Source organism: Myotis brandtii, unplaced genomic scaffold, assembly GCF_000412655.1.
Source record: "Myotis brandtii unplaced genomic scaffold, ASM41265v1 scaffold143, whole genome shotgun sequence".
NCBI lineage: Eukaryota > Metazoa > Chordata > Mammalia > Chiroptera > Vespertilionidae > Myotis > Myotis brandtii.
In genome coordinates this window covers 3,877,493-3,901,389 of record NW_005355115.1, presented here as the reverse complement: position 1 = coordinate 3,901,389, position 23,897 = coordinate 3,877,493, and the positions used below count along the sequence as shown (strand labels likewise).

The 23,897-nt window shown below is 40.0% G+C and overlaps 1 protein-coding gene across 4 annotated transcripts in view; it reads right to left on the bottom strand.

Annotated features, from left to right (window-relative positions):
* The window catches only part of XPO5 (exportin 5), a 50,031-nt gene that overhangs the window by 19,442 nt on the left and 6,692 nt on the right, over positions 1 to 23,897 (bottom strand). For 3 of the 4 annotated variants that reach the window (XR_001361062.1, XM_005860973.2, XM_014535376.1), the window contains exons 6-19: positions 23,386 to 23,412; positions 22,812 to 22,997; positions 21,878 to 21,954; positions 18,576 to 18,675; positions 17,167 to 17,250; positions 16,448 to 16,573; positions 15,229 to 15,319; positions 13,637 to 13,765; positions 11,062 to 11,180; positions 6,714 to 6,869; positions 4,645 to 4,686; positions 4,246 to 4,335; positions 2,640 to 2,839; positions 1,405 to 1,504 (exon numbers count right to left, since the gene is read on the bottom strand). Coding sequence is in view for 3 of the 4 variants with exons in the window: in XM_005860973.2 (XP_005861035.1) it covers positions 1,405 to 1,504; positions 2,640 to 2,839; positions 4,246 to 4,335; positions 4,645 to 4,686; positions 6,714 to 6,869; positions 11,062 to 11,180; positions 13,637 to 13,765; positions 15,229 to 15,319; positions 16,448 to 16,573; positions 17,167 to 17,250; positions 18,576 to 18,675; positions 21,878 to 21,954; positions 22,812 to 22,997; positions 23,386 to 23,412 (1,527 nt within the window). In the remaining variant the exon portion in view is untranslated. The remainder of the gene's footprint in view (positions 1 to 1,404; positions 1,505 to 2,639; positions 2,840 to 4,245; positions 4,336 to 4,644; positions 4,687 to 6,713; positions 6,870 to 11,061; positions 11,181 to 13,636; positions 13,766 to 15,228; positions 15,320 to 16,447; positions 16,574 to 17,166; positions 17,251 to 18,575; positions 18,676 to 21,877; positions 21,955 to 22,811; positions 22,998 to 23,385; positions 23,413 to 23,897) is intronic. The other variant, XM_005860974.2, reaches the window with a different exon arrangement.

The window sequence follows — 23,897 nt, the reverse complement described above, 5'->3', positions numbered from 1 at the left end:
CTGGAGAACCTGCAACCTCAGTACATGCACTTGACTGGGAAATCGAACCCACGATGCTTCGGTTCACAGGCTGACGCTCTAACCACTGAGCTAACAGGCCAGGGCTCTTCTGTTCACGTCAAGACCTTCCACTGCCATCGTCAAGTGCAGTGGCAGGCTCTAGAAACTCCCTTCCAAGGCTGAGATCCTCTCGCAGGACCCCAATGAGAAGGTGGCTTGGACATGCTTCAAAAGAAAGTGTTTCGACAGGCAACATGTCATCTTGTTTTTGAACTGACCCAGCACCCTTCAGCTTAAGCCTTGACGGCTTTTGCCCTAATCCCCACGCACAGTACTCTCAACCAATTTTCCAGGTTAATTAATACAACTTTTGACCTAATGGAGCCAAGAACAATGCTTATTTGAGTAGCAAAGAACTGAAAAATCTCAGGTTTGCAAGTTAGCCCATTTAGGACTTTACATGCCAGAGAGCAATGGCAGGAAGGATTCACCCTGCTGACCTACTTCTTCATTATACCTTCAGTCTTCAGAGCTATTTAGAGATCCTTAAAGCCAAAATAATGACTTAAAAGAAAAGACCATCTTGTGCTCGCTTCAGCAGCACATATACTAAAACTGGAACAATACAGAGATTAGCATGGCCCCTAAAAAAAAAAAAAAAGACCATCTTGCCCTGGCCGGTGTAGCTCGGTTGATTGGAGCGTCATCCCATGCACAGAAGGGTCATGGTTCGATTCCTGGTCAGGCACATACCCAGGTTGTGGGTTCAGGCCCCGGTGAGGGCACGTGTGGGAGACAGATCAATGTTTCTCTCTTACAACGATGTTTCTGTTTTTCTCTCTCTTCTTTCCTCTCTCTCTAAAATCAATAATAATAAAAATTTTTAAAAAAAGTATTGCCAGTAAATAATATGTGACTAAAAATAGAAAGGAAGGAAGGAAGGACCATCTGCTCGGCTGTGGAAACTAACTCAGGAATTCAAGACCAGCCCTGGCTGGTTTGGCTCAGTGGATAGAGTGCTGAAGGGTCGTGGGTTTGAATCTGGTCAAGGTCATGTACCTCAGTTTTAGGCTCAATCCTGGTCCTGGTCAAGGCATGTGCAGGAGGCAACCAATCAATGTGTCTCTCTCACAATTATGTTTCTATCTCTCTCTCTTCCTCTCTGAAATCAATAAAAATATTTTTTTTTAAAAAAAGAAAAGAAAAATATCCTTGGGTGAGAATTAACAACAAAATCATTAAAAACATTTAAAAACAAGAAAGAATTCAAGACAAAAGAAAACAGCAGCTTAGGAAAGTGAATAGTCCCAGATTTCTAACCGATATGGGAAAAACATAAATGACAACACCCCTACTCCTACCCATGGTCAATTCAACTTCCCATTCCCAGAGGAGGTTACTCACTCGTGCACGGTTTAAGCCACAGGAATCCTCCAGGCCAGGGTCACAGCTTTTCCGATCTGCACCCACATAGGCAATAAATGCATCAACATCTGACAGCACTCTGAAGGATGGGGGGAAGACAAGCTGTACCATGACTAAGCAAGGACAGTTTCTTCCACAGAGCTAATAAGCTATGAACAGTTGTTATAATGGGAGGAGTTTAATCACATTGTCAGCTTTCACTTGAAGGTTTAAACTTCTCTTCTCACTTCTAAATGTTATTAGCAACACTTTTAAGAATACAAGTTTGATGGTACCTTCCCCTCTTCTTTCCCCGTGTGCTCTCTCATACCTGCCCCTTTCCCTCCAGGCCCATTATCTTTGCCTTTCTCTCTAAGCTCCAAGGGCCCTTCTCCTGCTTCTGTAACATGTTACCTGAGCCCAGCTGGTTCACCTCTACTACCTCTGTAACTTTCTAAGTAAACTTTCTCTTATTAGAAAAAAAAAAAAATACAAGCTTGAAAATGCTATGTGGGCACTCTGTGTGGCTATGTGGCTCCTACTATGTTCTCATTTCTGGCTGTTCTCACTTCTCTACATGTACTGGTGCTGCAACGCAGACATATCAGATGTCACTGTGGCTCGATGCCCTGACCAAGAATCAAACCACGACCCTTCAGTGCGTGGGATTACACTCCAGCCAACCAAGCTACATCGGCCAGGGCAAGATGGTCTTTACTTTCTTTCTTTCTTTTTTTTTTCAGAGGCCATGCTAATCTTCTCTGTATCGTTCCAATTTTAGTATATGTGCTGCCAAAGCGAGACGTCCATATAATCCATTTTTACTCATTTCTTTTCCCTCCCTACACCTCTGTTTAGCAAGGGGATATTTTTAGCAATTAGAATACAGGCTGCTTTTAGAGACCTTCCTATATCACTGTGTCATTACATCTCGATATCCTTACACTCCCACTCCAGACACAGCGCTCCCTCTCTCTCTCTCTCTCTCTCTCTCTCTCGTCAATTACAGTTGACATTCAATATTAGTTTGTATTAGTTTTCAGGTGTGCAGCATAGTGGTTAGACATTTATATTCATTACAAAGTGCTCCCCCCATAAGTCTGGTACCCGACTGGCACAATATTACTGACTACATTCCCTATGCTGGGCTTTACCTCCCCATGACCGGGCATAGCTCTTAAAGTAGAATGGGTGCTTGAGTGCAGTGATAGTCAGTGGCAAAGGGTCTCCTCTACCTGTGCATGTCTTCAGAAAGCCAGATGCTGGCCACTGGTGCCATCAGCTCCTCTAGGAACAACTTCTGACGCTCATAGTTCTTGAATTGGTTGCTAATGAGAACCAGGGCTTCCATGAGGGCACACTTTTCCATTTGTGTGAGGAGTAGCTCATTGGAGAGGAGTTGCTTTACGTGGTTATAAAGCATGTCAAAATTGGGCTGCAGATCAGAAAGAAACAAAACAAAACAAAACAAAAAACTAGAGGTGGTGAAGGTCTGATTTTCAGGGAGAGGTGAGTCACTCAGGAAGGTGGAAAGAGGACCAAAGCATCCCCAGGAAGGTCAAGCCTATAGGACTGTCCTTAGTAATTTAGCTATAATGCTCTTTTGCCTGGACAAGCAAGGCAATTTAGGCAGAGGTGATTGTCTTGAGTATTGGGGTACTTGCAATTTCCCATACTGCAATTGTGAAAACAATCTGTCTTTTTTCTACATCACTTTTACAATATCTTCGCAAAGACCAGCTTGTTTTATTTACACACACACAAACACACACACACACACACACACATACATACACACACACACACACACACACACACACACACACTGCTTTGTGTTCAGAGAAGAAATTTCTGGTTATTTTGTAATTTGAAATAGTAATACATTTCTTCTTAAAACCCTCCAAAAAAATGATTGGGTTCACCCAGCCGGTGTGGCTGTGGTTGTGTTGACCTATGAACCAGGGGTCACCATTTGATTCCTGGTCAGGGCACAGGCCTGGGTTTTGGGCTTGATCCCCAGTAGGGGTGTGCAGGAGGCAGCCAGTCAATGATTCTCTTGCATCATTGATGTTTCTTTTCTCCCTTCTCCTCCCTTCCTCTCTGAAATCAATAAAAATATGTTAAAAAAAAGAAAGGGGTTCACATCTGGCTTCTACCATCTGGCAGTAGCAGGTAAGAACATCACACAGTAAAGAGGTGTACACTGATGGGGAAAACTTGGTATCATCCATATGGAAAATTGTTTATTCTGAGGGAATAGTTTGCATTTTTAACTCTACTACTAAGTAGGAGAGGAAGAAGACACTTATTCAAGAATGCTTATCCTGCCCTGGCTGGTTTGGCTCAGTGGATAGAGCATCAATCTGGGGACTGAAGGGTCCCGGGTTCGATTCCAGTCAAGGGCACATGCCTGAGTTGCGGGCTTGGTCTCCAGTAGGGGCCGTGCAGGAGGCAGCCGATCAATGATTCTCATCATTGATGTTTCAATCTCTCTCTCCCCCTTCCTTCCTCTCTGAAATCAATAAAAATCCTATATAATAAAAGGCTAATATGCAAACTGTCCCCTTGACTGGGAGTTTGATCAGGGGGCAGGGCTGGCCAGTCACCCCCCCCGCCCCACACCAATTGATTGGCCCTGATTGGGGCGGGCGGGCTGGCCCCCACCTGTGCACAAATTTGTGTACCAGGCATCTAGTAAAAAATTAAAAAATGCTTATCCTAAGCAAAGATATAGTTCCTTGTTTTCTAGTTATGTGAGTATAAATAGAACTGAATTTACAAAAAAAAATATAACCGAACTCAACAGGTCTCACTGACTACTTAGCAAATCCAGTGGCTTACCAACACGAGCTGAGGGTAGTCTCGACATATCTTGATGATGGAGGAACAAGCATGTCTTCTCACATTCCTCACTGCCCGGGTTCTGGGGGCCTGGGAAGAAATATTCAACAAACACAGAGCCACTTTCAATATAATTTACAGATGCCACTTATAATCATGTAAATACCTCCCTCCAGAGGCAAATTCAATCATTTTTTTACAACTGTGAGAGTATAATAGAGTCACATTTATAGTCACCATGAATACACATATCTACTGTTTGCCCTAAACTATCTGTAGTACAAAAGACCTTATCATGACCATCTCCTGCCTGTACCTAACCCTTCTTATTAGACTAAATGTTAGGTATTCATACTTTTGCTCCCAAGAAGTTAGAATTTGTTGAATTAATGGTCTTACCTTACTTTCTTCAACAGTTTCAAAAGTGACAGACGAAAATAGCTAAGGGGAAGGAGAAAAAGGCCACTCATCAGTACCAACTGAGTAAATTTCTTTTAAACAGTAGTTACAAAGTTTCCAACAAAATCCCAAAAGTGTTACAATATGGTAACGAAAGGGCTTTCAATTGCCATTACAAAGTTTCAGATGTTTGTTTTCTCAGATAAGTAGGAGAGGCTTGAGATTCACAGTCTTACCAGCAAACACTTTACAAAGAATCTCAGAACAATCCATGCCATCACACACACTCAGCTACAATGATGCCTCTTCCTTCTCCACTGTTAAAACTTCAGTGATCATCCTTCCCTAACTCCATCTTAACTTCCCATTTACTTTTATATTTTTTAACCCTCACCTGAGGACAACTTTTGTTTTAAATTCATTTTTAGAGAGAGAGAAAGGGAGAAAGAGAAGATAGAGAAACATGGACCTGTTGCCTCCCGTACACACCCAACCAGGGATCAAACCTGCAACTTAAGTATGTGCCCCAACCAGGGATCGAACCTACAACCTTTTGGTGTACGGGACTCCAAGCAACTGAGCCCCCAGGCCATTTTCTTTTTCCCCCCCCCCCCCATACCCCAAAGACTTTTTTTACTGATTTTAAGAGAGAGAGAAAGGGGGAGGGAGAGAGCAACACTGATGTGAGAGCAAAACATCAACAGGTTGCTTCTGCATGCCCCCTACTAGGGCTTGAGCCCACAACCCGGGCATGAGCCCTGACTGGGAATCAAACCTGCAACCTTTTGGTGCACAGGATGATGTTCAACCAACTGGCCAGGATCCCATTTATTCTTTAACCCAATGCAACCTGACTGCTGCCCTAGTCACTATGACGCAGTAACACTCTAACAATGGTCTACTTAGAAACTTAATGGACATTCTCCAGTTCTCCGTTTCTGTTGTAACAAATGAGTTCACCTTTTCAAAGTTCTACTGGCCTTTGTCACATAACATTTTCTCCACTTCTCTGGCTCTCTCTCTCTCTCCCTCTCCCTCTTTTCCTTTGGGGCTTCTCATTCTTTGCCATCCTACTCCAATGATGGTGATCTCCGGGGTTCCTTGCTTGAGGAACATGTCTAACTCTACCTCTCCTCTCCCCTAGGTCTTCACTTCTCCTCTTGACACTTCTATAATGACGATGCCTTAATACTAGCTTGTAATTTTCTAGAGTCTACTAGACCTTTAACCTCAAATAGCCAATTTAGTGTGAGGTCTCTCCACCTAGCTATTGTACATATACCTCAAACATAGTATTCCAAAACAGAATTCACTCCCTTTTCTTCCTAACTCCTACTCTCCCTCCTGATCCAGTATTCTCCCTCAGGTGGGACTCCATTACTCACCTAGTCACCTAAACTGGAAACTCAAAAACTGTCCATACTGACCTCTCACAAATCCCCTCTCAATCTGTAAGCACGTTCTGATCCCTCCCTTTAGGTCAGCGGTTCTCAACCTGTGGGTTGCGACCCCTTTGGGGGTCGAACGACCCTTTCACAGGGGTCGCCTAAAACCATCGGAAAACACATATATAATTACATATTGTTTTTGTGATTAATCACTATGCTTTAATTATGTTCAATTTGTAACAATGAAAATACATCCTGCATATCAGATATTTACATTAAGATTCACAACAGTAGCAAAATTACAGTTATGAAGTGGCAACGAAAATAATTTTATGGTTGGGGGTCACCACAACATGAGGAACTGTATTAAAGGGTCATGGCATTAGGAAGGTTGAGAACCACTGCTTTAGCTATTCTTTCCATTCCTCAGTGTACATGTCTATAATTGCAATGCCAAATAGGCACATCTGTTTATATGAGTTTCCTCCCAAACAGAGCGCTCTTAAAGGACAAGACTTTTCTACTAGCAGGGTGCCTGATCCACAATAAGTATTGAGTAAATATCTGGTAAATGAATAAATGGCTGTCTGTTTATTAACTTGTCTCACACACTTTCAAAAACAATTACATACATTAGCTTAGAAATGCCAAAATAAAGTTTACAAAGCAGATGGAGCTTACCTTCGAGAAGACCTGGGGCAGGAACTCTGGTCTGTAGGTGACAAATGGAAAGAGTGCTGAGACATCAGTGAGGACACAAGACAGAATGAGAGGGTCCTTAGTGTCGAAGTTCAGGACTATCTGCAATAGCTCTATTCCATCATGAACAGGGATTTCCTGTAATACAGACATGAAAAGGAGATTGACACAGCTGATAACCACTTTTCCTTCGGACTCTAGTTTATAAATACATAAGACAGTTGCCACATATGGTTTGGTATACTACTTTCTAATCCTTAAAATTCAAAGCATCACTCCATGGTATTAAAATTTTTCAGCTCTAGCCGGTTTGGCTCAGTGGACAGAGAGCGTCGGCTTGTGGACCAAAAGGTCCTGGATTCGATTCCAGTCAAGGGCATGTACCTCGATTGCAGGCTCCTCCCTGGCCCAGGCCTTGGTCAGGGTGCATGCAGAAGGCAACCAACCAATGTGTTTCTCTCACATCAATGCTTCTCTCTGTCTTCCCTCTCTCTTCCACTCTCTCTAAAAATCAGTGGAATAATATCCTCAGGTGAGGATTAAAAAAAAAATGTCATCTATGCCACCATGTACTATCTTAAAGATATAGCATCTCCTACTATTAGAAATTTAGAATATTTCTAGTTCTTCACCATTGTATATAATGCTAATATATATCTTTGCAAAACAAATGTTGGCTACATTATCAATTATTTCTCTTGAATAAGAGACTTTTTGGGGGTGGCTGGAATCATTGGGTCAAAAGTTATGAATATATGTAAGTCAAGCTGCTTTCCTTCTTTACAGGTTTTATCAATTGATTCTTGATCCATTAATGTGCCCTTCTTACCATGTTCTCAGCAGCAATGAATTTGTTCCCTAAAACTTTAGTTAGGAAAAACAAAAGTTTATTTAATTTGCATTTTTTCAATTACTACTGAGGTTGATTTTTTTCCGTATTTATTAACTACTTTAGTTTCTCCTCTGTATATTATCTGATCATATCTTTTATCTATTTCTCCATTGGATTCTAGTGTTTTTATCAATTTATACAAAAAGCTTATTGTTAAATATTCCAGACCTTTAAAAACGGTATAACACTTTAATGACCCTCCATACAACTACTCAGAGAAGATGTTACTGATACTATGGTTGCTCTGTGCACATAACCTCCTTTCCAGCCATAAGGTGGCCACCATCCTGAATTTGGTGTTCATAAAGTCATGGATTCCTTCATTTTTGTATACTTTTACCTCAAATGTATTCACTTTTGTGGCTTGCTGTTTTGGGTCAACATTGTTTATGAGAATCATCCTTATTCATCATATAAGCCTAATTGATTTTCACTGCTCTATTACAAGCTATTCTAAACAATATACTGCCAAATTATTCTCCAGAGTGATATCAGTTATATTCTATTAGTGATGTTTAAGAGAGATAAGCTTTTCAGAGTAAGGATATCAATCCCATCCATATTTATTGCAGATACTATTCCAAGTTTGCCTTTTAAAAGTTTATTTTGTAAGTTAAAAAACATATGCAGTTAAAACCATCAATTGTTTTATTACTTTCATTGTTTTTGAACTTTTAGGGACCTTTCCCTAAACAGTTAATTTTCCCTAATGCTAATTACTATTGTTATTGTTGTTAATCCTCACCTGAAGATATTTTTTTCCAGTGATTTTTAGAAAGAGTGGAAGTGGGGGGGAAAGGGAAGAGAAACATCGATGTGAGAGACACACATGGATTGGCTGCCTTCCACTTGCACCCCGACTGGGACTGGGGATGGAACCCTGCAACCAAAGTGCATGCCCATGGCTGGAAATCGAATCCATGATCCTTCAATTGGTGGGCCGACGCTCTAACCACTGAGCAAACCCACCAGCGCCTAATGCTAATTATTAAATGACCAATACCTGTCATTTCCTGTATATACTCCAGGTTGTTTCTGGGCCACTTTGCTCAAATGAGCTATGTCTAATGCCAGTTCTACACTGCTTTAAAACACTGTAGCATTAAAACATAAATAAATAAAATAAATTACTATAGCTTTCTATTTTATTATGTGAGGCAAATCAATCCTCATCTTCCAAATGTGGTATTTTTCCCCCTCCAAAGCTCTTCCTTACATTAATTCACTGCTAAAGCCGCTAAAAGGCTCTACCCAATGTACTTGGATCCATACTACTGGAAATACAAGCCCAGCTAATGCCACTATGGACAAGATGAATAGTTTTTCAAAGAAGCTCTTGGTCAAAATCTTTCACATGATAAAAGCTGATCTGCTCTGACTGACCCAGGGTGAGAGTGGGGATTGAGGGCAGAAACAGAGCAAAATCACTAGACTTAGATAATACTCTGCCAAGTCTGAAATGGATAGCAGTGAGTGGGAATGTAACAAGCTGAGATCTGGGACTGGCATGCTTCTGGGACATACAATGTATTATAGCTTCATTAACAAGTAGGTGAATAATTTAATATTTTCAAACACTCATCTCTCTTGATTAGGAATGCTTATTCTTACCCATTTGATTTTGGTCTTAGACTCAGGTTTACTTTATGTCATTAACAAACCTAAATACTATCATCTAGGATTCTCCTGAGGAAAAAAGAATTTAGTGCCATTTGTTTTTCTCCCCACCACTGGTTATGAATCCTACCAAATTTCTAATTGTTACCTATGCTTTGTCCCTAGCCCATATTTTTCTTGTATATACATTCCAAACCTTTTTTTGTACTTTTTAATCAACTAGTATTTGGTATTTTGGCCAAATACCAGCATATTCAAGGACTTACTGTAAAATCCAACATACAACCAACCAGGTACTCCCCTCTCCCCCAATACTGCGTCCTTTCATACATCTTAAAACAAATACTTGACAAACCCTGACTTCAAGCAGGATCATACCCATACATCTGGATCCATTTCAAGGTGCCTAACTTAAATGCTAGGAGCCCTAGCCAGCTTGGCTCAGTGGATAAAGTGTTGGCCTGTGGACTGAAGGGTCAACAGGTTCGATTCTGGTCAAGGGCACATGAGTAGGTTGCAGGCTTGATCCCCAGTAGGGGGCGTGCAAGAGGCAGCTGATCAATGATTCTCCCTCATCATTGATGTTTCTACCTCTCCCTCCCTCTCCCTTCTTCTTTGAAATCAATAAAAATATATTTTTAAAAAAATGCCAGGAAAGAAAACAGCAGGGCCATTTCCCTTGATTTATTTAATAAAGGGCTTTCTTGATTTGCCACACTTACTAATACATAGGTCCCATCTAAACTTGAAAAAGGACTAACATAGTGAACAATATAGGACCCAAGTAGGGTTCCCATCAATATTTTAGAACAAACTCAGAATGCCATCATTTCAAACTGAAGTGAATCCATATAAAAACAGATGACCCTAAGATCTAATTTGTTAATATGCCACTTGTAAAAAAAAAAAACACACACACACTAAAAAACCACAAAAAACACACACGCTATATCTATCCCCCTTTCTTCAAGATTCTTTCTATAACTAACCTAGAATACACTAAAATATAATTACTGCCAAATGAGTGATCAAATCATTTTAATCTAATAAGGTAATATTATAAGAGTGATAGGTGATATGAAGTATAAAAAAAGAAGATCTGGCCCTGGCCAGGTAGCTCAGTTGATTAGAACATCGTCCCCATATTCCAAGGTTTGGGTTCTATCCCCAGTTAGGGCACATACAAGAAGCAACCAATGAATGCATAAATAAGTGGAAAAACAAATTGATGCCTCTCTCTCCCTCTCAAATCAATAAATAAAAATTTTAAAAAATTATTCAGAGAAGAGAGACACTGACCCTCAAACTTGAACATTCTGGCCTATCTGCCATAAACTGAAAAAGATGCTTAAGGTTTGGAATAGTTATCCTACCTGCGGTTCACTGTAGTATCAGGCTCATATTATCCCCTTCAAATGAATACTAATCATTGTAGAGCTTAGAGTCAGAGAGACCTGAGTCAGCTCTGCTATATACTAGCCACTTGAATTTGAATGTTATTTAACCTTCCTGAATCTGTTTCCTCTTCTGTGAGATACACATCCATAGATTTTCCTATCCCTCTGCCAGTTTTAAAAAGATCAAAATTATTACACAATCAGCATGGGAAACAGTTACTTACTTCTTTATCTAGTGTTCGAAACATCTGGTTGATCACACTTTCCAAAAAAAAGGTCATGGCTTCCCAGTGCACAAATGAAGGTGAGAAGATGGAGCAGAGGCCGCCTTCTCCAATTCCAGCTATAGGAAAACAGGGTTTTAAAACACACACACACATACACACACACACACACCAACTCTAGATGGGAAACAGTTACTTACTTCTTTATCTAGTGTTCGAAACATCTGGTTGATCACACTTTCCAAAAAAAAGGTCATGGCTTCCCAGTGCACAAATGAAGGTGAGAAGATGGAGCAGAGGCCGCCTTCTCCAATTCCAGCTATAGGAAAACAGGGTTTTAAAACACACACACACACACACACACACACACACCAACTCTATGTAGAATCACAGAAAACACAAAGACAATGAGGCCTTAGAGACTACTTGGTAATTTCCCAGTTGAAGGAACAGAATAATCTAACCCAGCCGTGGGCAAACTACGGCCCGCAGGCCGGATCCGGCCCGTTTGAAATGAATAAAACAAAAACAAACAAACAAAAAAAAGACCTTACCCTTTTATGTAATGATGTTTACTTTGAATTTATATTAGTTCACACAAACACTCCATCCATGCTTTTTTCCGGCCCTCCGGTCCAGTTTAAGAACCCATTGTGGCCCTCGAGTCAAAAAGTTTGCCCACCCCTGATAACCCCTCAGTCTAGAAAAAGAAAGAAAAAAAAAAAAGGAAAAGGAGTCCCTATCCTGCTTACAATGAGCTGTCTGAATTGAGCTCTATGAGCCTTATCTATAAAACCATTTTGAGTACTGAATAATAATCTATATATATAAAAGGCTAAGCGACCGGCTGACTGGCCGATCAGCCAACAGGTATGCTGCACACTGACCACCAAGGGGCAGACACTCAACGCAGCAACTTTGCAGAGTACCCTCTCGCACTCCGGGAACCCCCGGGGATGTCGGAGAGCTGGTTTCAGCCCAATCCCCGTAGGCCAGGCCGAGGGACTCCACCTGCTGAAGGGATCCTGCTCACTCTGCAGATGCCCCACGTGAGGCCGGCTGGGGAGGGACCAATGGGGGTTGGCTCCAGGTTGTGTCCAGCCCGTCTTGCCCAGTTCCACCCCGACAGCCACCTTCTAATTAATTTCCTTTCAATGTACATGAATCTGTGCACCAGGTCACTAGTATAGATATAAGCATCAAGAACAGCCCTAGCCGGTTTGGCTCAGTGGATAGAGCTTCGGCCTGCAGACCAATGGGTCTCAGGTTCAGTTCCAGTCAAGGGCATGTACCTCGGTTGCAGGCTTCTCTCTGGCCCGGGCCTGGTCAGGGCAAGTGCAGGAGGCAACCAATCGATGTTTCCCTTATATCAATATTTCTCTCTGTCTTTTCCTCTCTCTAAAAATCAATGGAATAATATCTTCGGGTGAGGATTAAAAAACAAAACAAAAACAAACAAACATACAAAAAAACAGTGCTTGACCAATTAGAGACAATTGATAAATATTAAGTTCTCTCTTCCTCCCTCTTTATAATCTATCCATGGGAATCTAAGTAATTAAGATATTTAAGACCATAAATAATCCTTCCAACAAAGAACTGACATAAGATCAAAAAAATAACGCTTCACATGTAGTAGCCTCAGAACAATTTCAAGGGCTACGGCTAGAGAACTCTGCCACCCTCCAAGTTCACAAGTATCATCAAGCCACATCACTCAAACAGCAAGGCACAGGCAAAAAGATTTACAAACTTTTCTTGCTTCCATTAGTGCTCCCATTTATTATCTTCATCTTGATGCAACATATTGAGCCTCTGCAAACATTCGAGTTACCTGATACCAAGGACCTTCAGAGTCAATTGTGAATATGCAAAACTGAATGCTAAATCCCATGATTGTCAAGTAACTAATGTACATGGTAATTGATGATTACCATGGGCCTTTCTAAAGCAGTTATTTACGGCCCTTTCCTGCTTTATTAACCCTGTTGCCTATGCACTAATGACAAGACAGAAGATTTAGAGAACAAAGAAATTACCTTGCTTATGCATTTGGGTAGAGAGGGGTGATTTTGATTTTATATAAAGTGGCATTTCCCAGAGGTTTTGAGGTGCCTGAGTGGGAAGTCCCTGTACTGCTCCTGTTCTGTCTGAATAACAGCACATTCTTTCTGAGTTTAGGAGTGGTGCTATGCAAAGCTTGGTTGAAAAGCTTTAAAAAGTTAGGTCTAGACATGCAATTTAAGATAGTACCTGAAGTAAAGTAAAAAAATCAACAATAAACAATTAGTTGATTCTGTGAAAAAGGAAAAACAAAGGCAAAACTGAACGTGGCTTTATCTAATTTAAACAGATTAAAAATGTAGTGTTATCTGCTTTCTCAGTGTGCAAATGGAGTCTCACTCCCTAGAATGGAACTGGGCAGTGAGCAAAGCTATTTTTGAATACTATTAGCATATTGTTTTGAAGTGTGCCTCAGAAGGTTTATTTTCTATGGATAGCTTTGATACAATATTTCACTAATGTTAAGACATTAAAATTAAAATTACAGTTCAACCTAACCCGTATGGCTCAGTTGGTTGGAGCGTTGTCCCATGTACCGAAAGGTTGCGGGTTTGATTCCCATCAGGGCACATACCTACATTGTGGGTTTGATCTCTGATCTGGGCACCTACGGGAAGGCAACTGACGGATGTTTCTCTCTCACATCGATGTTTCTCTCTCTAAAATGAATAAGCATGTCCTCAAGTGAGGATTAGAAAAAAAACAACTTACAGTTTATGGATCCAGTATCAACAGAAGTTGACAGCTGATACTTTAGCCATTCCCCAGCCATCTGGAAGCTAGTCTTGGGATCCAAACGACATGCTAACCTCATTACTTCTCCTTGTTGGGCCCGGGAGGCTGCCAAGAGAAAGACATGAGTCAATAACTGGTATATAATAGGTACTTAGTTAATGTTCATTCATTTATCCATCCCAGGGGAAAAATGTTGGAAGAGACTCTTGTTTTGCAGACTTGTGCTTTGAATGTAACAAATGTTCAATGAAGCTTTGTTAACAAATCCAGACATTTTAAAAAACAAATTATCTCTGGAAGGTGCCCTATCAGTTAGATCCCGTAAATGGCAAACAAAAAAATGGTCTCCCATTTCTGTTGGAATGAAAAGATGAGGTTGGTACAGATATAAAATGGAGACTGCTGTGAAAAACAGCCTGGCAGTTCCTCAAAACATTAAACATGAAATTACCACATGATCCAGTAATTCCCTTCCTAGGCATACACCCAAGAGAAATAAAAACATATGTACACTAAAAAACTTGTACACCAGTGTCATAGCAGACTAGAGGCCCGATGAAATTCATGAAATTCGTGCAAGGGGCTCGGCCCTCACAGTCCTGGCTTCATCCGGAAGGTCGTCTGAAAGGATGTCCAGAAGGTTGTTCGGCTGTCTGATCTAATTAGCATATTATGCTTTTATTATTATAGATTATTCTAAATAGCCAAAAAGTGGAAACAGCTCAAATTTCCTCAATTTATGAATGGATGAGTAAAATGTATATATACATAAAATAAAATATTGACAATACAAAGTAATGAAGTACCAATACATGCTATACCATAAATGAATATTAAAAACATTAGGCTAAGTGAAAGAAAGCAGTTTCAAAAGATCACATCTATAATAATAAAAGCGTGCATCGGGCCTCTAGTATTGTATAATTCCATTTATACGAAATGTTCAGAATATAGAAAGTGAATTAGTGGTTTCCCAAGGCTAGGAAAAAAGGGGATTGGGAGCTGACTGTTTATGGGTACGGAGTTTCTTGGGGTCATGAAAATGCCCTAAAATTTATTGTGGTGATGGATGCACAACTCTGAAAATACTAAAAACCATTAAATTGCATACTACAAGTGGGTGAATTGTATGGTAAATGAATTACATCTCAATAAAGCCGGCTTGGCCCAGTGGGTAGAGCGTCAGCCTGCAGACTGAAGGGTCCCGGGATCAATTCCGGTCAAGGACATATGCCTGGGTTGCTGGCTCAATCACCAGTAGGGGGCGTGCAGGAGGTAGCCGACCAATGATTCTCTATTATTGATGTTTCTATCTCTCTCTCCCTCTCCCTTCCTTTCTGAAATAAATAAAAATATATTTAAAAAAAAAATCAATCTCGAAAGGTAGTGTGTGTGCATGCACCTAGGCTTGAAATAAGTGCAATCCCAGCACCCTCTGAAATGTGAGACTAAACAGGCAGCTGTTCAAATTTAGGGCTCTTTAATATAGAACCCCACGGGTCATGCACCATGATTCACAACACTAGATGCCATTCTGAGACTATTGGGAGACATTCCAGGTCACTTACAGTTGAAGAAAGCATTGAAGTCCTCATCGCTATCAAAATCAAATCGAGAGTATTCACAGCTAGGGCTATCTGTTTTAGAAGGAAAGCCCATCTGGAAAGAGAAAGATAGTTGGTATAAGGGATGAAAATAGACCTACCAAGAGTCTTGAACTCCTGGAATTCAAGCACTAAGAAGAGTTAGGGTTTACATGAGATATTTTATGATAAATAACTAGGTCTGGCCCTTCCACCATGTGAGGACACAGTGAGAAGATGGCCACTATGAACCAGGAAGTGGGTTTTCATCAGAACTGAGTCTGTCGGCCCCTTGATCATGGACTTGCAGCCTCTAGAACTGTGAGAAATAAATGCCTGTTGTTCATGAAAAAATAAATAACTGCTTCTGGTCTATCTCACGTCAACAATTTGGTCCCAGTTCCAATAATCCTAAGAGTGGCAGAAAAGAGGACTTTTACTTGATACTTTCTTCCAGGTTCCTTAAAGAGAATTAAATTATGGAATTTATTAAGGGTCTGAGTATAAAAATGCCTCATGACAGAGTGCTAACACAGCATAAAATAAGTAAAAAAGAACTGAAAACTATCTGCTACTTAAATGCTGGACCCTGGGAATAAGCATGGAACTTTTTATGTTTCATTCAAAAAGGAATAAAGACTATGGCAGACAATTAGGACACATTGGTACGTGCTAGGTGAATTCCTTGAAGAAATAAAGGGATTCTTGAATGGGTCCCATTCTCTAATTTTACAAACCAAGATTAAGCATCTGTACTAGTAAGAGTCCTTACAGATCTCAGGGAATTCATAAGCAACTCTACTGAGATAGTGAGCAGTCTGCTTTCACTCTCCCTCTCTTTTTACTCATCTTCCTCTCATTTGACCTTCATATCAGATATTACTTCCTATTGGAGTCTTCTTCACTCTACCCTCCTTCCTGCTTTTAACCTCTGAAAAGCAATTATCTCATTGTATGGTCATGGCCACTGCTCTTGCCCTATCGCTTCTTTTATCTAGCATCTAGCCCAATATTGGTATATAAGTGCTCCAAGATAGAAACAGTAGATATTATAACCACTATGGACTGCTTTCTTCTTGCGGAATAAGAGAATACGCCCAAGGAAGGGATCACAGTAACCAAGACAGCATTGTCAATGGTGCCAATCTAAGCCGCATTATGTGTACTTATCTATATTCCACCTGTTCAGATTTCCACTGCATACCTTGACCACGTTTGTCATAGAAGCACGAAGATATTTTGGTATCATTGCTAATAGCAAAGGGTCACGGGACAGGATCTCATGCCGAAAGAGGGCTCCCCAAGTCATTTGAGTTGAAGAGCGTAGAAACTAAAGGGGGGGAGAAAAAAGTAAACTTGTTTAAGGATTTGGATTTTATATAACCAGGATTATTACTTAGCTCAGTAATTATCAACTATATTTTCTCATGAAAATAAACCTCTATAAAAACTCTGAACTGCCCATACTGTAGTACATCAGTAATGACCACTCATTATGAACCACACGTTAATAAGACAGACTGTGGGTTAGGTGAAATTCCTGGAGTGTTAACCGAAATCTACCCCCTTCTCGTTTACGCAAGAAAGGTTATAGGAATGCCAGGGTAGTATTACAAGAAAAATCTTGAGTTGGATGAAATTAATTTGTATTAAAATATCTTTAGTAGTAAATTGCCTGGAATATACCTCACATCTGATTGAGCATTATCAGAATAATGTTAGCTGGGGGGAAAAGCTGCTGACCTTGATGGTTTAATGCTGGTTTAAGAAGATGATTCAGCAAGTCTCTTAATGATACTGTAGTTATGTTCTAAGGCCATACGAGTCATGTTTTATATATGAGCTGCTGATTACTTTAGGCCATAGTGCTTTGTTTTGGCTTACCTAACTCAAATTTCAAAAAGTTACCTGCGTAATGTTTACCTGACTTGGATGCGTTGTGAAAGCAAGAAAAGATTCCAGGTATTTTCCAAAGTTTGCTGGTGTTTCTACATTAGAATCCACACCCTGTAGGACAAAAAGTCCATTACATTAATGATGTTGATTAGGGGAGGGGAATGGGAAGAGTAGAATAACAAATACAGATAAGTTAAATCCTCCAAAATTTCAGTTTTGAAATGACTGTATACTTCCTTGTGGTCTAAGAAAGACCTCATTTCAAAGGCTAAAAAACAGGAAAGCCGCTTTACTTCCTTAATCATAATCATTAAAACTCATCTGCCCATGACAGGTGTGGCTCAATTGCTTGGAGTATCATCCCATACACTGAAAGATGGCGGGTTTGGTTCCCGGTCAGGGCACATACCCAGATTGTGGGTTTGATCTCTGGTCAGAATGCATATGGGAGGCAACCAATCGATGTCACAATTGATCTCTCTCTAAAATAAATAAAAAAACAAACACATTCTGTAGTCAAATAGTAAAACAAGAGTATTCATTTCAGAAATCACAGAAAGATATCCATATTATTTCTTTGTTTCTGAACTATTCACATCTCTGTGGCCCATTAAATAATCACTCCATGGTACATGTCTTACATCTGAAGCTCTATCCTCTCACTATTCAAGCTACCAGGAAAAGGTATAACATAAAAGATAAATGTCTGTCCCAGTATTCTATCTTTCAAGTTATAAGACCAAGTATTAAATATTTCCATAAAGATAGGTATTTCTAGGTAAATCAGACTAAAGTTTCCTTTAATGATCCAACAATAGATCCTTTAAATTTGGTAAAAGGATTCTTTATTCAAATCCATGTTTCATAATCTAATAGGACTTTAAGGGTTAATGTACTTAACAGACTGATGTTTTGTAAGTACCAAAATTCACAAGAATAGCACTGTTGAATTTATGGAATAACATATATGAATGTTTGCTCTTATTAATAATAATTGATTTGTTAAAAGAAATTTATATCATTTAAACTCCGTTAAAAGAATTTAATCTATAGAACCACATGAAATAATCTATACGCAATGCTCCATATGAGGCTAAAATCAATGGCATGTGTCAGCCCTAACACAAATATAATTTTCTAAAAGCTCTCCTCACCTGGCCAGCATGGCTCGGTGGTTGAGCGTCGACCTTGAACCAGGAGGTAACAGTTTGATTCCCGGTCAGGCACATGCCCACGTTGCGGGCTCAACCCCCAGTGTGGGGCATGCAGGAGGCAGCCGATCAATGATTCTCTCTCATCATTGATGTTTCTATCTCTCTCTCCCTCTCCCTTCCTCTCTCTGAAATAAATATATATTTTTAAAAATTAAATTAAATTAGAAAAAATAAAAGCTCTCCTCAACTGGCCCTGAAATGCTCCAGAAAGTAAGTGCTCACCAGCAACGCACAAAGCTGATTGCCCAGAGCACACAACACCTGACAAAGTCTTTTCAGGAAGACATAGTGTTTTTCTACCAAGCCTCCTCCATCAGCAGTCCTGTAAGATGAGAAAACAGTGTGATTAGTTGCACATCAAGAGAACCAAAGAGATTCCCATCAAATGCAATTGTATATGGTCTGTATTGCAACATTTAAATTTGTTATTTAAAAAAACAAACAAAACAAAAAAACCCTCCAAACACTGAAAGATGGACAGAAAAAAAATAGCGTTCAATGCAATTTCATCCATCAAGAGACACTCTAATTTGGGTAATTTATATGGTCCTTGAATATTCTGGAATAGTGACATAAACTCTGAGCATGACTCCATAGAAGAATGTATATACTTCTATACATAAAAAGCTGCACAAAGCCCCAGCCGATTTGGTTCAGTGATAGAGCATTGGCCTGCGGGCTGACGGGGCCCAGGTTCGATTCCAGTCAAGGGCACATGCCCAGATTGGGGGCTCGATCCCTAGTAGGGGGCGTAAAGGAGGCAACTGATCAATGATTCTCTCTCATTGATGTTTCAATCTCTCTCCGTCTCCCTTCTAAAACCAATAAAAATATATTAAGAAAAAAAGAAGGAAAAAAAAAAGATGCTCTACATATCATCAGAAAAATGCAAATTAAAGCAAGATACCACTGCACACCTATTAGAATAGCCAATTATCTAACAATAAAAATAGCAAATGCTATCAAAGATGTGGAGCAACAGAAACTCGCAGTAACTGCTGGTAGGAATGGTACACCACTTTGGAAGACAGTTTGATAGTTTCTTACAAAACTAAGGATACTCTTACCATATAATCCAGCAATTGATATAAATTCATTGGTATTTACCCAAAGGAGTTGAAAACTTGTGTTCACACAAAAGCCTGCATTATGTTTATAGCATGTTAACCTTGGATGTTTATAACAGTTTTATTCATAATTCCCCAAACCTGGAAGCAGCCAAGGTGTCCTTTGATAGGTGAATGGATAAACCCTGATACACCTGACATTGGGATATTATTCAGTGCTTATAATCCATAGAATGTACAACACGGAGAAGAGTAAACCCTAAGGTAAACTAGGGAGTTTGGATGATTTGATGTGTCAATGTAGGTTCATCAATTGTAACAAATATACCACTCTGGTTAGTGAAGTTGCTAATGGGGGAAGCTACTCAAGTGTTGGGATGGGAGGTGTATGGGAAATCTCTGTACCTTCCCCTGAATTTTGCTGTGAACCTTGAATTGCTCTAAAAAAATAAAGTCTTGCCTGGCAGGCACAGCTCAGTGGTTGAGCGTCTACCTATGAACCAGGAGGTCACAGTTCGATTCCCGGTCAGGGCACATGCCCCAGTTGCAGGCTTGATCCCCAGTGGGGGGTGAGCAGGAGGCAGCCAATCAATGATTCTCTCTCACCATTGATGTTTCTACCTCTCACTCCCTTTCCCTTCCTCTCTGAAATCAATAAAAATAAAAATATATTAAAAAAATAAAGTCTTTAAAAAACTATAATAAAAGCATAACTTTGTCTCATTATTTAGTTCAAATCTGCAATCCCTTATCTGCTCTTTTAAAACTGACCTGTTATGCATATAAGCATAACCCATGGACACAGACAGTAGGGGGGTGAGGGCATGTGCTGGGGGGTAGGAACGACCAGGGAGAGGTCAATGGGGGAAAAAGGAGACATATGTAATACTTTAAACAATAAAAAATTTAAAAAATAAAATAAAACTGACCTGTTATGATGTACAACTATTACAGTAATAGGAATTAATAATGAACAGTGGGGACAGCAGCCATATCAGCTGTGTTCTGGAGGCAGTAGAGTATAATGTAAAAAGCGTAGGCCTTCAGGTAAGCAAGACCTAGGCTCTAGTGATACTGAAGGGCAGTATGGCATTACGGTTCCAGTGCAGGCTTTGGAGTCTGCTTGCCTGGGTTAGAATCATAGCTTTGCTAACCAGTATTAGTAGCACAAACAGAGATAGGACACCTTAGGGTGAATGTCATGGTCTCTATAGAACTAATGGGTCTTGGAGACAGAACCTACAGTAGCTACTCAAAAGAAATGTCATTCCTTTAATTAACAGGACCCCTTAAAAACAGAGCTGTAGTCTCCATAGGAAAGAAAGTCATCATAACTGTATTAGAATAGGATGTTAGAGATTTTAAGTAACACATATGTGTCGCACATCTTTTCACTCATCCTTGGGACCAAGAATTAGTGAAGAGTATTGAAAAGAGGGTGTTGCAACAGCTTCAACTATTTGTCAGACACAGTTCTATGTGGCTCCCTGGTAAGAAACACATTATCAGGAAATGCTTTAACATTTTCCAGAGCAGCCCTGGCTGGTTTGGTTCAGTGGATAGAGCATCGGCCTGCGGACTGAAAGGTCCCAAGTTCGATTCCAGTTGGGGGCACATGCCTGGGTTGTGGGCTCGATCCCCAGTGGGGGGCATGAGGCAGTCGATCAATGATTCTCTCATCACTGATGTTTCTCTCTCCTCCCCCCCCTTCCTCTCTGAAATCAATAAAAATATTTGGGAAAAAAAAATTTTTCCAGAGCAATTAGAAGAAAACAAGCAGAATCATTATTTTAGGACATTGACTATGTTTATAGGTTTATGCACACATTTCTCATTGAACACACTGTTCCTGCTGTTTCCAAGAGCCTCAACACTTCAGGTATTAATTACTCTGATGAGAAGATCAGGGAGGAGTGTCTGAAGTTCTATAATCAGGCAGGCCCTGGGACCATATCTGCAGGGCACATACCTAAGCACTCTCAGGCCTAGTCACCAAGGAGACTAGGAGGCTTAGGGATCATCAGAAGCAGACAAAGAGCATCATGGAGATGAGTTGTCTGGGGATAATGGGGAAAACTGAAAGTGAGTGGGTGCTGAGTCAGTGGCCACGACTTATTTCCAGTATAAGGTCTTCAAAAAGATTCAACAGTCCCTTGAAGGTTGCCTGATTTTTTTTTTTTATTGTCTAAAGTTTTACATATGTCTCCTTTTCCCCTGATTGAGCCATTCCCACTCCTGAGGGCAAGCCCCCACCGCCCCAGTGTCTGTGTCCATTGGTTATGCTAATATGCATGCATACAGTCCTTTGGTTGATCTCTAACCCCAAGGTTGCCTGATTTTTTAATTAGAAACACTATCAATGGACTGCTAGCATTTAGACAGGAACTTCAGATATATCCAAGTATGATACAGAATAACAAAGGAATTAGAAAAAAACATAGAAAAGTAGATACTCACTGTGCAGCAGAGAGTATATAATGCATAGCAACATCTCCAAATAAGACCATTAAGGGCTTCCGGTCTTCCAACTTGCCCTAGACCCAATTTTAGGGAAACACAGGTAATAGAAAAACTATATTATTAAAAGCCTCCAAGTACTAACATCTTCTTACCTATCTAATCAAATATACTGACTTCATAATTTCTCTTATAGCCCCCAGATTGACTGAACACTAGAGCAAAGCCAGCTTTTTAAAACCTAATCTGGATAAAACTTATATTTTTAAATGTGTGGGCAATAGTGCTGATACGAAAGATAAATAAGTTACATCTGATGATAGAGTTCCTATGGAGAAAAGAGTCATGGTCCCTATTGTTAGTCAAGATAGATAAAAAGCCAGTGCAGCCATCATGTAAGATTCTTTGACACAAACACTGAGTTTTAAACTTTATTTCTTAAGTGTGAAGAGGTAAGATTCACAGCTGTTTTGAGAACCAAGTAGCCTGACAGACCTCTGTATATTCTGCTGATAAATCCCTAGAATATTGGCAAACTGTTGTCCAAAGGGGTTGAAGGGCCCTAGCTGGTTTGGCTCAGTGGGTAGAGTATCAGCCTGCAGACTGAAGGGTCCCGGGTTCGATTCCGGTCAAGGGCACATGTACAGGTTGTGGGCTTGATCCCCAGAAGGGGGCATGCAGGAGGCAGCCGGATCAATGATTCTCAGTCATCATTGATGTTTCAATCTCTCTCTCCCTCTCCTTTCCTCTCTGAAAACAATAAAAAATATATTTAAAAACAAAACAAAGCAACAACAAAGGGGTTGAAGGTAGGTAGTTAGTTGGTATCAAGGAAAAAACAACACCCAAACCTTTAAATGTCTTTCTGCCACAACAATTAAGCACCCCCCTCAGAGACTGCACGGATAAAAGCCAGTTTGAAGTGGTAACTTACTTTTCTGCTCACTGCAATGAGAAGACACTCGGCTGCTCCCAGCTGAAGCTCCTGCTCGTTGAGCAGCAGGCACAGTACCTCCAGCAGCTTGCAGTTCTCCGCAGTGATGTGACTCATGGACACCCAGTCAATGTAGCCTGCCAGAGTGTTTAAGGCTGCAACTCCTACTCGACAGTTTGCTTGAGCCTGAATGAAAAGAAATAACTTTTTGACCATTAAGTCCTCACTCACAGACAAGAAAGCAGTGGTTATACACCTGAGCTCCTTCTATTTTCTAATTCTAAAAAGAAAATGATTTAAAAAAAAAGTACTCATGTAACATCACATGTTTTTTTCCTGATGAACACATTCATTTCTCAAACACCGGCAGTCTCAATATATCAATAAGACCATATTGATATGTGAGTCCATTATATTTCCTACAAGAAATCTCAAATATTGTAATTTTAACTTCCTTCCACCTTAGCTCAATGATCAAATAAACCAAGGCTGAGGTCACCCTCCACTAGGTGGATACATCCTGTACCTGAAAGCCTCAAAGAAGTCTCCTTCCAAAGCCACAAAGAGCTCTTACCTTTGGCTCCTGAGAATTATCTGTCTTCTGAAAGAAAAGAAGTATAAGGATCCAATGTTTTTAATGAGCAAAAGGCTATGTAATAACTTTCCATCCCCATAATCAAGGTCCTCAAATAGATTCTCAAATATAGACTCAACTTTCAATCTTGGAAAGAATACAACTTTACTAAGAACATATAACTGATATTCCTCCTAAGAAGAACAGGTTACTTTAATTTTAGCAATATGACAAAAAGTTATTATTTAAAGAGCTTACACAAATTTGTTAGAACATTCAGAGCCACAAAGACAGTTTCAAAGCACATGATTTACAAAGAAATACAACCAAAAGATGAACAACAAATAAGGCTCAATATTGTTAGTGATGAAAGAAATACAGTTTAAAACAAAGTATTAGCATGTTTTTTTAAATTAAAAAAATAAAAAGACAAATTATAATTGGCAAAGGTATATTGAAATGATATAATTCTAATGGAAAAAAGCAAGAAGCAGAATTAAATCAATATAGCC